The 13,231-nt window shown below is 46.7% G+C and overlaps 2 protein-coding genes across 3 annotated transcripts in view; one reads left to right on the top strand and one right to left on the bottom strand.

The window, feature by feature from the left end:
• Positions 1 to 2,494: 2,494 nt before the first annotated feature.
• Positions 2,495 to 13,231, bottom strand: part of slc30a7 (solute carrier family 30 member 7) — a 30,676-nt gene continuing 19,939 nt past the window's right edge. Inside the window, exons 7-12 of one of the 2 annotated variants that reach the window (XM_083767937.1) lie at positions 11,933 to 11,980; positions 10,259 to 10,300; positions 6,148 to 6,241; positions 5,478 to 5,568; positions 4,761 to 4,910; positions 2,495 to 3,172 (exon numbers count right to left, since the gene is read on the bottom strand). In XM_083767937.1, coding sequence (XP_083624063.1) covers positions 3,125 to 3,172; positions 4,761 to 4,910; positions 5,478 to 5,568; positions 6,148 to 6,241; positions 10,259 to 10,300; positions 11,933 to 11,980 — 473 coding nt within the window. In that variant the 3' untranslated portion in view covers positions 2,495 to 3,124. Of the gene's footprint in view, positions 3,173 to 4,760; positions 4,911 to 5,477; positions 5,569 to 6,147; positions 6,284 to 10,258; positions 10,301 to 11,932; positions 11,981 to 13,231 lie in introns of both variants that reach the window. The other variant, XM_083767936.1, reaches the window with a different exon arrangement.
• On the top strand, positions 7,076 to 10,247 carry LOC310860826 (E3 SUMO-protein ligase ZBED1-like; the record flags this gene model as incomplete). The annotated part of the gene is made up of 5 exons (XM_083768016.1): positions 7,076 to 7,472; positions 7,770 to 8,277; positions 8,815 to 9,001; positions 9,167 to 9,470; positions 10,216 to 10,247. The coding sequence occupies 5 exons, from the start codon at positions 7,076 to 7,078 to the stop codon at positions 10,245 to 10,247; spliced, it is 1,428 nt and encodes a 475-aa protein (XP_083624142.1).

Here is a 13,231-nt window from a genome sequence, read left to right as displayed (position 1 = left end):
TACTCTCTCCCCATGCCTTCATGGTGGAGACAATAAAACATACTCTCTCCCCATGCCTTCGGCCTGGTGGAGACAATAAAACATACTCTCTCCCCATGCCTTCAGCCTGGTGGAGACAATAAAACACTCTCTCCCCATGCCTTCGGCCTGGTGGAGACAATAAAACATACTCTCTCCCCATGCCTTCGGCCTGGTGGAGACAATAAAACATACTCTCTCCCCATGCCTTCGGCCTGGTGGAGACAATAAAACATACTCTCTCCCCATGCCTTCGGCCTGGTGGAGACAATAAAACATACTCTCTCCCCATGCCTTCGGCCTGGTGGAGACAATAAAACATACTCTCTCCCCATGCCTTCGGCCTGGTGGAGACAATAAAACATACTCTCTCCCCATGCCTTCGGCCTGGTGGAGACAATAAAACATACTCTCTCCCCATGCCTTCAGCCTGGTGGAGACAATAAAACATACTCTCTCCCCATGCCTTCAGCCTGGTGGAGACAATAAAACATACTCTCTCCCCATGCCTTCGGCCTGGTGGAGACAATAAAACATACTCTCTCCCCATGCCTTCAGCCTGGTGGAGACAATAAAACATACTCTCTCCCCATGCCTTCATGGTGGAGACAATAAAACATACTCTCTCCCCATGCCTTCGGCCTGGTGGAGACAATAAAACATACTCTCTCCCCATGCCTTCATGGTGTAGACAATAAAACATACTCTCTCCCCATGCCTTCATGGTGGAGACAATAAAACATACTCTCTCCCCATGCCTTCGGCCTGGTGGAGACAATAAAACATACTCTCTCCCCATGCCTTCAGCCTGGTGGAGACAATAAAACACTCTCTCCCCATGCCTTCGGCCTGGTGGAGACAATAAAACATACTCTCTCCCCATGCCTTCGGCCTGGTGGAGACAATAAAACATACTCTCTCCCCATGCCTTCGGCCTGGTGGAGACAATAAAACATACTCTCTCCCCATGCCTTCGGCCTGGTGGAGACAATAAAACATACTCTCTCCCCATGCCTTCGGCCTGGTGGAGACAATAAAACATACTCTCTCCCCATGCCTTCGGCCTGGTGGAGACAATAAAACATACTCTCTCCCCATGCCTTCGGCCTGGTGGAGACAATAAAACATACTCTCTCCCCATGCCTTCAGCCTGGTGGAGACAATAAAACATACTCTCTCCCCATGCCTTCAGCCTGGTGGAGACAATAAAACATACTCTCTCCCCATGCCTTCGGCCTGGTGGAGACAATAAAACATACTCTCTCCCCATGCCTTCGGCCTGGTGGAGACAATAAAACATACTCTCTCCCCATGCCTTCGGCCTGGTGGAGACAATAAAACATACTCTCTCCCCATGCCTTCAGCCTGGTGGAGACAATAAAACATACTCTCTCCCCATGCCTTCAGCCTGGTGGAGACAATAAAACATACTCTCTCCCCATGCCTTCAGCCTGGTGGAGACAATAAAACATACTCTCTCCCCATGCCTTCAGCCTGGTGGAGACAATAAAACATACTCTCTCCCCATGCCTTCGGCCTGGTGGAGACAACGTGCCTTCGGCCTGGTGGCGACAAGGTGCCTTCGGCCTGGTGGAGACAACGTGCCTTCGGCCTGGTGGAGACAACGTGCCTTCGGCCTGGTGGAGACAAGGTGCCTTCGGCCTGGTGGAGACAAGGTGCCTTCGGCCTGGTGGAGACAAGGTGCCTTCGGCCTGGTGGAGACAACGTGCCTTCGGCCTGGTTGAGACAACGTGCCTTCGGCTTGGTGGAGACAACGAGCAGCCAGTCTGGATGGTCAGCAACGTAACACTCCAGCAGAAAGACGGCCAGCATTTCCTCGTTGGGCCACCAGGGGGCACTACTACGTGTTTCCACTGCATTGAACTTCCAGCTCCTCCCATTGAGTGTAGAATGTAACCTTTGGCGTTTACTTTGGCTTCAGGAGTGACTTCAACACACCAGTGTGTCTCTAGAAAATACATTTCTACGGTTACGTTGGATTCATGTGATTCATGTGTATCGTTTTCCTAGCTCTACAAAAAACTATTTGCCAAAAATAGCAGATCTACAATCTGAGAAGAACGCCTCGCACTCTATTGGTGCTGCTTTAACCATTTAACTGCCCGACCAAAGTGTTTCCAAAGTGTTTCCACGGCGACGTTCAATGCATGCCATGTTAACCCGTTCAGGACAGGAACCCCCGTTGGCGTTTTAAGCATTATGTTATACTTTAGCTCAGATCTACAAGCTATGAGCTTGTAGATCTGCAATTTTTTTTTAATCGTTAAAATGTGGCGCAAATCTTTGAATATATATTATTTTAGAGCGGACGTTTTTAACTCAAATCTTTGCGTTAAAAGATTGGGCCGACCCCCATATTTCCAGATGGGGGTCGGCGTGAAATGACAGATAATTCTGGGGGTCCTTGACATCAAACAGTTTGAGAACCACCGATATAGAAACATGAGGTGTTTATTAGAAGACATGTTTGGGGAATCTTTATGTTTATTCTTCATATAAATTACAGTTCAATGATTTAATCGATATATAACTGTTATATTATAACAGTAATATATTTAACTGATATAAAAGAAGTAAATAAGTGGAATGAACTTTTAAACACACATTTATCAACATGAGTTTTGGTTGAAATGTCCCTTTAAGACGACAACACTGATTTAGTCCTTCTGGGGGGGGGGGTCCGGTGGGAGGGGCTTCCCCGATTGTCTCTGATTGGTCGATGAAAAAGGCACTTAAACGTGAAGAGATGAAGAACCAATGAGAGAGAGAGACAGAGAGAGAGACATAGATACACAGAGAGAGAGAGCGCTCAGAGGCTCTTCTGTGTTACAGTGACATGGTGACCTGTATAAATGTGTGACCGTGGCCGTTTCTGAACACGTGCTACGAGACGGTCACACGTTTCTGCAGGTCACCAGTTTCACTGTAACACGTCAGAGGAGGAGAGCTGAGGTTTTAAAACTCCCATCGTGTCCTCCTATTGGCTGGCCAGTGAGCGGAGCTGCTCATTCATTGGTCCGTGTTGGGGGGGGGGGGGGGGGGGCTTTGGTCCCACGAGGTTTTCAACCAATCAGAAACCTCTTCTTTACATCGACGCCACGTCCACCTGAATGTAGAGCTGTCTCACTCCCACCTAGACAGACAGACAGACAGACAGACAGACAGGCAATTTACAAAGTAGTCATTTCTCAGACGCTCTTAATCCAGAGTGATTTACACAGCAGAACAACACATGGTGATAAAATACAGTTTTCTAGTCTTCTAGGATCATACATTAGCTAAAGAACAGTAGAATATCTATTAACAGGGGCGGGTGGAGGAGCCGCGCGCTCAAATACGGAGCATGTCAAACAAAGCACTGCGCATTCATTCAGTGGCCTCTCTCACCCGTTGGAATGCAAAGGCTCGCCTTTCAGGCTGCCTTTATATCCTACTCGTCTCTTTGAAAACGCTTCTGATTGTGATTGTGGGTGGACGGACCACAGGGACCAAACGGCAGTGAAAAGTTGACTCGTCCGTTCACTGAGTGATTTATAAAGGGCTTGGAGTCAGTGTTACTTCCATGTTGCCGTAGCGCTGTCCGATCTTTACCGTTCATCATGTATGCTCTGCAGGCGGAAGCAGCAGCTGTAGACTATTTTGTCACGATCGCGTTAATGAAACCAAACGCTACACACGGTACCGGTACAGGATTATTATTTCATGTCAAAATGAAAAGATGATGTTATCCAGGTAAAGTAGTGGCATTTGGCACACAGCGCAGAAGCAGCGCAGCACAGCGGCCCCAGAACACAATACAAAATATTTAATTTTAGTTTAGTTTGTTACTTATTTTCTGAGCCATGCAAATAAACAACAACCAGCACTGACCGGAGACGGAGAGGTTCATGTGCGTAAAGCTTAACCAGAAACAGGACAGTCACTGCGTCAGCACGGATGTAGCCTCGGAAACCCAGACGTTATATTTCCAGCACGGAGGTGAGGGGGATATCGTTTGGGGGTAACGTTTGCGCGCTTCCATCTGTTACTTCTCTGACACAGCGCAGTTCAAACTTCATATTCAGCCAGTCAATAGTGGGACACCGCACGCTGAGAGCCACATGTATGCTGCAGATGGTTTTTAATTAACCCATTCTGACCTGAGATCAGATTCATACGAGGTTTCCACTGGACACACACTGGTCTGATTAACCCATTCTGACCTGAGATCAGATTCGAAAAATGTCAGTCGCTCTTCAATTTTTTCAAAACTAGCAGACCTACAAGCTCGTAGAGCGCCACTCGGTGGCGCGCTATGAGCTTGTAGATCTGCTATTTTTCAATAGCTAAAGCATAACGTGATGCTAACACCAAAATGGGTTCCCGCACAAAATGGGTTAAGGGCGCGTTCTGACTAACAGGCGAGTGCGCTCCGGTGCATATTATATGCAAAGGGAAAGAATGACTTCTGTCCGTGACAATAACCAATGCTACAGTTTTAATTCTGTACACACGCACACATAGAGCAGAACATATGATATGGGGATTATTTTTATTTTTTTCAACTTTCGACTTCTCCTAATCTGAATCGACTCGTGTTAATGAAGTCGATAAATCGATTTTTAATCAGACCAGTGGAAACCCCGTATGAATCTGATCTCAGGTCATAATGGGTTAAGTGAATGCCCTAGTGTGTGTGTGTGTGTGTGTGTGTGTGTGTGTGCGTGTGTGTGCGTGCCTACCTGTGTGAATATGTTGTGTGTCTGGCTCATCACCCATCGGGTATCAGCATCAGGGGCCAGCAGCAGTTTGACCGTCCCAATGTAGACGTCTGAACACAGAGTCCAGAAATGAGGTTCCTGAATGTTGTACACACCCTGGAGCTGTTGGACCTGCACGCACACACACACACACACACACACACACACAGAGAAAGTGTCAACATTAAAGACGCAGTGAAACTTTAAAGCCATACCACACCAACGGTAACTCAATGAGTTGCATTGGTGTGGTTTAGCTTTAACCCATCGAGTGCCGGGATTTCTTTCTTCAAAATAAGAGCGCTACAGTGCCGGCAGATATGGGAGATTTTACTCTGAAAGGTCAGAGATTTTTAATGTCACAAATAGTGGCGTTTTAATGGTGTTCTCACCCTACCGGTAGGGGTTATTTTAGGGTGTAATTCTTACCCTCTGGTAGCACTCAGGTAAAGTGTGGTCCAGTGATAATAAAGGTGTAATATTTACCCTCTGGTAGCACTCAGGTAAAGTGTGGTCCAGTGATAATAAAGGTGTAATATTTACCCTCTGGTAGCACTCAGGTAAAGTGTGGTCCAGTGATAATAAAGGTGTAATATTTACCCTCTGGTAGCACTCAGGTAAAGTGTGGTCCAGTGATAATAAAGGTGTAAGGTGTATTTAGGGTGTATTTTATGGTGTATTTAAGGGTGTAAATCTTACCCTTTGGTAACACTCAGGTAAAGTGTGGTCGAGGGAGGGGGGGGTTCTCTGCATCAGGATCCCGATCGACTCCCTCAGCAACGGCACCACACTGAGGTCACACACAAAGGTCAAAGGTCACACACAAAGGTCAAAGGTCACACACACAGGTCACAGTTGTGGATGCTTTAATCATAACGCGACAATTCGGTTGATTTCATTCGGTTGGGTTGATTTTACAGCCGAGACTGAATAGTCTGGAAACCGGGTTTACCTTTCATAACAACATGTAATGACGTCTTCTGCCGTGATCATGTACCGTTGCTGTCATGGCCGTACCTTTGTTAAAGCTACAACAACTAGTACAAAAGTACATGATATATAATATTAATCATATTCGGCTATTCGGGCAAAAGAAGGTCTGGGGCCACTGAGTCCACTTCAATTCGGCATAGAGTAGCGCAAGCGTCACTCACAATTTGTTAAATTGACGTACACACACACACACAGTGTGTGTGTGTGTGTGTGTGTGTGTGTGTGTGTGTGTGTGTGTGTGTGTGTGTGTGTGTGTGTGTGTGTGTGTGTGTGTGTGTGTGTGTGTGTGTGTGTGTGTGTGTGTGTGTGTGTGTGTGTGCGTGCGTGCGTGCGTGCGTGCGTGCGTGCGTGCGTGTGTGTGTGCGCGTGCACTAACCTGACTCCGATCAGCAGAGAGATCAGCATTGAACAGACGGGATCAGCGATCATGAGGTCATATTTCTGCATCAGGAGAGCAGAGATGATCACCCCTATCGACCCCAGAGTATCTGCTACGATGTGTAGAAATACACCTGGAATACACAGAATACTACATGTTATACACCTGGAATACACAGAATACTAGTTATATTCACTCTATTGACCCCAGAGTATCTGCTACGATGTGTAGAAATACACCTGGAATACACAGAATACTAGTTATATTCACCCTATTGACCCCAGAGTATCAGCTACGATGTGTAGAAATACACCTGGAATACACAGAATACTACTTATATTCACCCTACTGACCCCAGAGTATCTGCTATGATGTGTAGAAATTAATGCTGGGCCGTTATCGGCGTTAACGTGCTGCGTTAACGCGAGAATATTATCGCGCGTCAAATAAATTATCGCCATTAATCTATTCTCAAAGTTGGGTCTAAGAGCTGGGTCTGCATTGACTGCATAAAGCAAGCAAACTAGGAATTTCACTTTGATAGTTTTATCTGGCGGACGCCGGAATTACTCTGTGGGAGGGAGAAGTCCTAACCTAACAGGGACAAGGTGAAATAAATTACTCTGAGAGCGGGGCGGTAACAAATCCTAACCTAACCGGACACGGGTGAAATTAATGAACAGTGCGGCGTGCCACATCAAACGTCAGCATGCAGGACTCTGTGAACCCAGGTTTGCTTCAGGGGAAATTTCTTTACAAGAAGCTTCCCAATGGAAACCTCGACAAGAACAAGGTGGTTTGCACCCTGTGCAAAGCAGAAATGGCTTACTGTAGGAGTTCTTCAAGTCTGAAGTATCACCTAACGCACAAGCATCCCTTTGCGTTGGTTGATGATAGCGAAGCTGCCGGCGGGCCAAGCACTAATATGGCTCCGGGGAAAAGTGTTCGTCAAACTACAATGTTTGAGTGCAACCGTGGCAAGCCCGTCAGCCCAACTCTATCAGCCAAGCTAACTAACCTCCTAGCTCAATGGATTGCCATCAACTGCCGGCCTATCAGTGTGGTTGAAGATGATGGGCTCGAGCTTCTTCTCCAGGCGGCCACAGGCGACCCATCTTACAAACTACCTGCGAGACGAACTATCACAAGGAGAATCCATGACCAGTACGCCGCAGAGAAAGCTGCGAAAGATGAAAAGTTGGCCGGGGCGGCGTGTGTAGCACTGACTGGGGACCATTGGACATCTGTCAAAAACGACAACTACCTTGGCGTTACTGTACACCTCATCGATGTCAGCTGGGAACTTCACTCGTTCGCCTTAGGTACGTTATGTAATTTAAATTAATTTACCACGGTGAAGTTGGTCTCGGGCTGGATACCCAGCCATCCTGGCTGAATATCCAACCTGAAACCAACCCCACCGCGGCATGTAATATTGCTAATTCAGCCTAACATTTACACAGCTTTAGCTAACGTTATCAGGGATCGATTGATTTATTTTACCACCAGCCAACATTATACGTTTGCTAGCTAGCCCCAACAACGCCAGCCTGCTAATTGTAAGTCTCCTATTAATAGCAAACTTATTCTGATCTACTTTGTCTCTCCTATAACGTCAGGTGTGATTAAAACGGAGGAGCGCCACTTTGCAGAAGCTTGTGCCAGACAGTTTCTCGACGTCGCTAATCAGTGGGGCATAGCTGAAAAAATCACCACCATTGGAACCGACAGCGCTCCCAACATGATAGCAGCAGGGAGAATATTACCATTTGAGCACTTGCCCTGCGTTGCTCATCTTGTACAGAGGGCCGTTGTAATGTCACTTCGGGATGGTGGTTTTGATGGTGTACTGGCCAAGTGTCGAAAAGTGGTCGGACATTTCAAACACAGTCCGGCTAACTCAGACGAGCTGAATGCCCAGCAAGCATCCCTTGAACAAGACCAGGAGTCACTCGTGCAAGACGTTCCAACACGCTGGAATTCAACCCTAGCGATGATCACACGTTTGAGGCGCAACAGAGACGCAGTGCACGCAACGCTGGCTCAGCAGACCCACAAGCTGGCCCTCCCAACACATGCTGAATATGAGAAGTTGGCAAAGCTGGAGAAACTGCTGGAGCCATGCAAGTAAGTGTGTGTTGTGCTGTGCTCTATGTGTGTGTGTGTGTGTGTGTGTACACTGCTGTGTGTGTGTGTGTGTGCACACTGCTCTGTGTGTGTGTGTGTGTGTGGCTGTGTGTGTGCACAGTGCACACTGCTCTGTGTGTGTGTGGCTGTGTGTGTGTGCACAGTGCACACTGCTCTGTGTGTGTGTGTGTGTGTGTGTGTGTGTGTGTGTGTGTGTGTGTGTGTGTGTGTGTGTGTGTGTGTGTGTGTGTGTGTGTGTGTGTGTGTGTGTGTGTGTGTGTGTGTGTGTGTGTGTGTGTGGCTGTGCTGTGCTGTGCTGTGTTTGGGGCTGTGCTGTCTGTGTATGGCTGTGCTGTTTGTTTGGGGCTGTGCTGTCTGTGTGTGGCCGTGCTGTGTTTGGGGCTGTGATGTCTGTGTGTGTGTGTACTGTCTGTGTGCTATGCTCTGTGTGTGTGTGCGCGTGTGTCCTGCTGTGACATTGTGGCGTCGTTTTTGGTGTCAATTCACCCCTCTTAATGTGTGTGTGTGTGTGTGTAGGTACGTCACTGAGCTCCTTGGTGGGGAAAAGTATGTCTCCTGCTCTGTCGTTTTACCTGCCCTGTGTCATCTCCTGCGAGCAATGAAGATCTCTGATGATGATCCTGCCTACATTGTGCGCTTCAAGACTGCCTTCATCAAAGACCTCAACCAGCGGAGGGAGAAAACAAACCTGGAATGGCTGAAGGTATGTGACACGTACTGACCAGAAGATAACTGTATTGGCTGACCATTATAGACCGTTAAGCCAGAAGATTGATAAATGGATAGATGAATGAGTCATGAAGAAATATGGAGGATTTTGAAAGTTACATTTTCTTCCATCAATCTTTATTTTATTTTTCATCAAAAGGTGGCCACTGCTCTGGACCCACGCTTCAAAGATCTCAAATGCCTGCCCAGAGCAGAGAGGGAGCCAGTGTGGGGAAAGCTGAGTGACTTGGTGAGGGCAGAAGAACCTGCTCTGCAGCCGCCCAGGGAGGAGAACCCTGAGCCACCTCAAAAGAAGACAGCCCTACTACTGATGGGATCAGAGTCAGAGTCAGAAGACGAGATACCAGTAGTAGACAATGTTGTAGAGAGGTACAAGGTAGAGCCCAGTGCCAGTTTAGATCAGTGTCCACTGAAGTGGTGGTCAGAGCACACTGCTGTTTATGGTAAGATGGCCCACATTGCCCAGAAGTACTTGGGGACTCCTGCCACAACTGTCCCATGCGAGAGACTGTTCTCTTTAGCAGGCCACATTGTACAGAAAAAAAGATCTAGTTTGTCACCAGACAATGTGAACAAGCTGGTGTGTCTGAGTGACTGGTGGAAGAAGGAGAGGTAGAGGTTGGACTCAAATCATGTACAGTAGGAGAGGGAATAGGAAACCCCAGTACTGATGAGGTACAGTAGGAGAGGGAATAGGAAGCCCCAGGGTTGGGATTGGGACGCCCCACACTGGAGGTGAGTGACTGGTGGAAGAGGTAGAGGTTGGACTCAAGTCATGTCACAAAGCTACTGACTGTAAACAGTTCTTCATCACCTCTAGGTTTACAGTTTAATTAATGTCATATCCCAGAAAAGGGGGTTGTTCTTGCACCCACTGTTCCAAATTGCCTGTATGGTAACGTGTTTATGGTTATTCGTGTTTAACTGAATAAACAATGTATAACACACGTACATCGTATTGAACATTATTATATTTTCATTACCAATTATGATAGGGCTCCTGGTCTAATGGGCCACGTGGCCCGTTCAAGGATTTACTTCTGGTCATTATTTAGGTAGCGCACACATATTTTCAATGCCTTCGGCAGAGTTCAAATGAGCCATTTTAATCTAGATTAATCTAGATTAACTCCAGAATTGCAGTGAGATTAATCTAGATTAAAAAAATTAATCTATGCCCACCACTAGTAGAAATACACCTGGAATACACAGAATACTAGTTATATTCAACCTATTGACCCCAGAGTATCAGCTACGATGTGTAGAAATACACCTGGAATACACAGAATACTAGTTATATTCACCCTATTGACCCCAGAGTATCAGCTACGATGTGTAGAAATACACCTGGAATACACAGAATACTAGTTATACACCTGGAATACACCCAATACTACATGTTCATAATATCAGGTTGAACACTGATAGGCAATTCACACTGAGACGGACTGAATCCGTTTCATTGGAACCGTTTCCCATTCACAATTCAACATTGCCCGAGATTCAACAGCGCACCCGGGTACACTTGCATAACACACTTTAATCCTCCTGATGACGGTGTGCTTGATGGCTGGCGCGCACGGACACTGACCATCAACTGTGCGACATTGTCTCAAATAAATCCAGATACACTGAATTGCCTCTTTGCCGTTATACTACTGTCTGTCAGCCTGCCTGCTATTCACTGTGTCAGTCAGTTCTGTGCTCCAGTGTCGTGTTTGATATTAGTTTGCTATGGATTCTACTTTAGCATTATTATTATTTTGTTTTACTTTGGAAACTATGCCAAGCAAAGCCCAAGAGCCACGTGTAATAAGATCAGCGCGTACTGCGGTGCTGCGCGTATACGCAGATTCAACAGGAGACGGGCGGCGTTGAGAAATGCGCTGGTGTTACGCGTCGTGCAGCGGCTGTGTGTTTTTGTTGAGGCTTGGCTCGTCGACTAGAGATTATGTCACGTTCATAAAAAAAAAGTCCACTTACTTCTGTAGGTACGCATGCATTCACATTGGAACGATCCGTATCTGAATACACTTCAACGGTCCAGAGACCCGCCCCCCATGCGGTCCCGGGGACGGTTGGGCGATCCGCTCCCGGGAACGGTACGCATCATTCACACTAAACCACAACATCTGCCAAGTGGTCCCGAGTGTACGCAGTGTACAGTACGCATCATTCACACTAAACCACAACATCTGCCAAGTGGTCCCGAGTGCGCACCCAGGACCATAGTGTGAATCGCCCCTTAGACACCCGGGACCATAGTGTGAATCGCCCCCTTAGACACCCGGGACCATAGTGTGAATCTCCCCCTTAGACACCCGGGACCATAGTGTGAATCGCCCCCTTAGACACCCGGGACCATAGTGTGAATCGCCCCCTTAGACACCCGGGACCATAGTGTGAATCGCCCCTTAGACACCCGGGACCATAGTGTGAATCGCCCCCTTAGACACCCGGGACCATAGTGTGAATCACCCCCTTAGACACCCGGGACCATAGTGTGAATCTCCCCTTAGACACCCGGGACCATAGTGTGAATCGCCCCCTTAGACACCCGGGACCATAGTGTGAATCGCCCCCTTAGACACCCGGGACCATAGTGTGAATCGCCCCCTTAGACACCCGGGACCATAGTGTGAATCGCCCCCTTAGACACTCTGTGTTCATGACTATTGTCTCTGTTGTTGACAGTGCATGACTGCCACCTACTGGCCACAACTCCACCCTGCAGGCAGGAATCCTCTAGCATCACAGAGCGGTAATACAGACAGACAGACAGACAGACAGGCTGGGAGGCAGACAGACAGACAGGCTGGGAGGCAGACAGACAGACAGACAGGCTGGGAGGCAGGCTGGGAGGCAGACAGACAGGTATATTCAGACAGACAGGAAGCATAATCACCTTGTAGTATCTGTTTGCTGGCTCCTTTCCCTGGCGTGTGCAGATCATCTGAGGAAAGATTAAATCATAATAATTTAATAATAATAATCATAATAATAATATAATAGAGGCATAGAGTACCTCTCTACCAGTAGATCACATGACATGGACCTAAAGATATATACAATTAAACAAGAAAAAAGAATTATAAGGTGACTTTGACTTCATTGACATCAAATCGGGCTTGTTTTCAAGAGTGTTGTGCAAAAACATCAGTAGCATTATTTACAAAGTTACAAAACATGATCCCATTCCAAGTGTGTTTGTCTTGTACATCTAAAGCCCCTTCAGGTAAATTTTTAACCCATTCTGACCTGAGATCAGATTCTAAAAAACATCAAAGCGCTTTGGGTTTCTTGAAAGGCGCTATAGAAATGCAAGTTATTATTATTATTATTAAAAATGTTCTTCTACATCCTGACAGTTTTCTGAAAAAGCTAAGTTTCTGTGTCAGTCGTTCTTCGATTAAAAAAAAATAGCAGACCTACAAGCTCATAGCGCGCCACTCGGTGGCGTGCTATGAGCTTGTAGATCTGCTATTTTTCAATAGCTAAAGCATAACATGATGCTAACACCAAAAGGGGTTCCCGTTCAGAATGGGTTTTAAAGCGATGGGATTATAATTGTTTGGGTGGGAAGACCTTGTCGCGCTGGTCATTTTGAAAGTAGCTCTCAAGTCAAAGTGTGGGCACCCCTGGTCAAGAGCAACGGAAACGCTCTGATCACGAGTCAAATATAAATGCTTCCGTCGTACAGTCTGGAGCAACGGAAGCTCTGATCATGAGTAAAATATAAATGCTTCCGTCGTACAGTCTGGAGCAACGGAAGCTCTGACCATGAGTAAAATATAAATGCTTCCGTCGTACAGTCTGGAGCAACGGAAGCTCTGATCATGAGTAAAATATAAATGCTTCCGTCGTACAGTCTGGAGCAACAGAAGCTCTGATCATGAGTAAAATATAAATGCTTCCGTCATACAGTCTGGAGCAACGGAAGCTCTGATCATGATTCAAATATAAATGCTTCCGTCATACAGTCTGGAGCAACGGAAGCTCTGATCATGAGTAAAATATAAATGCTTCCGTCATACAGTCTGGAGCAACGGAAGCTCTGATCATGAGTAAATATAAATGCTTCCGTCATACAGTCTGGAGCAACGGAAGCTCTTATGAGTAAATATAAATGCTTCCGTCATACAGTCTGGAGCAACGGAAGCTCTGATCATTAGTCAAATATAAATGCTTCCTTCATACAGTCTGG

Source organism: Protomyctophum parallelum, assembly GCF_964188405.1.
Source record: "Protomyctophum parallelum genome assembly, chromosome: 6".
NCBI lineage: Eukaryota > Metazoa > Chordata > Actinopteri > Myctophiformes > Myctophidae > Protomyctophum > Protomyctophum parallelum.
Note: the sequence above shows the minus strand (reverse complement) of the source record. Positions and strands in the feature narration are given on the sequence as shown.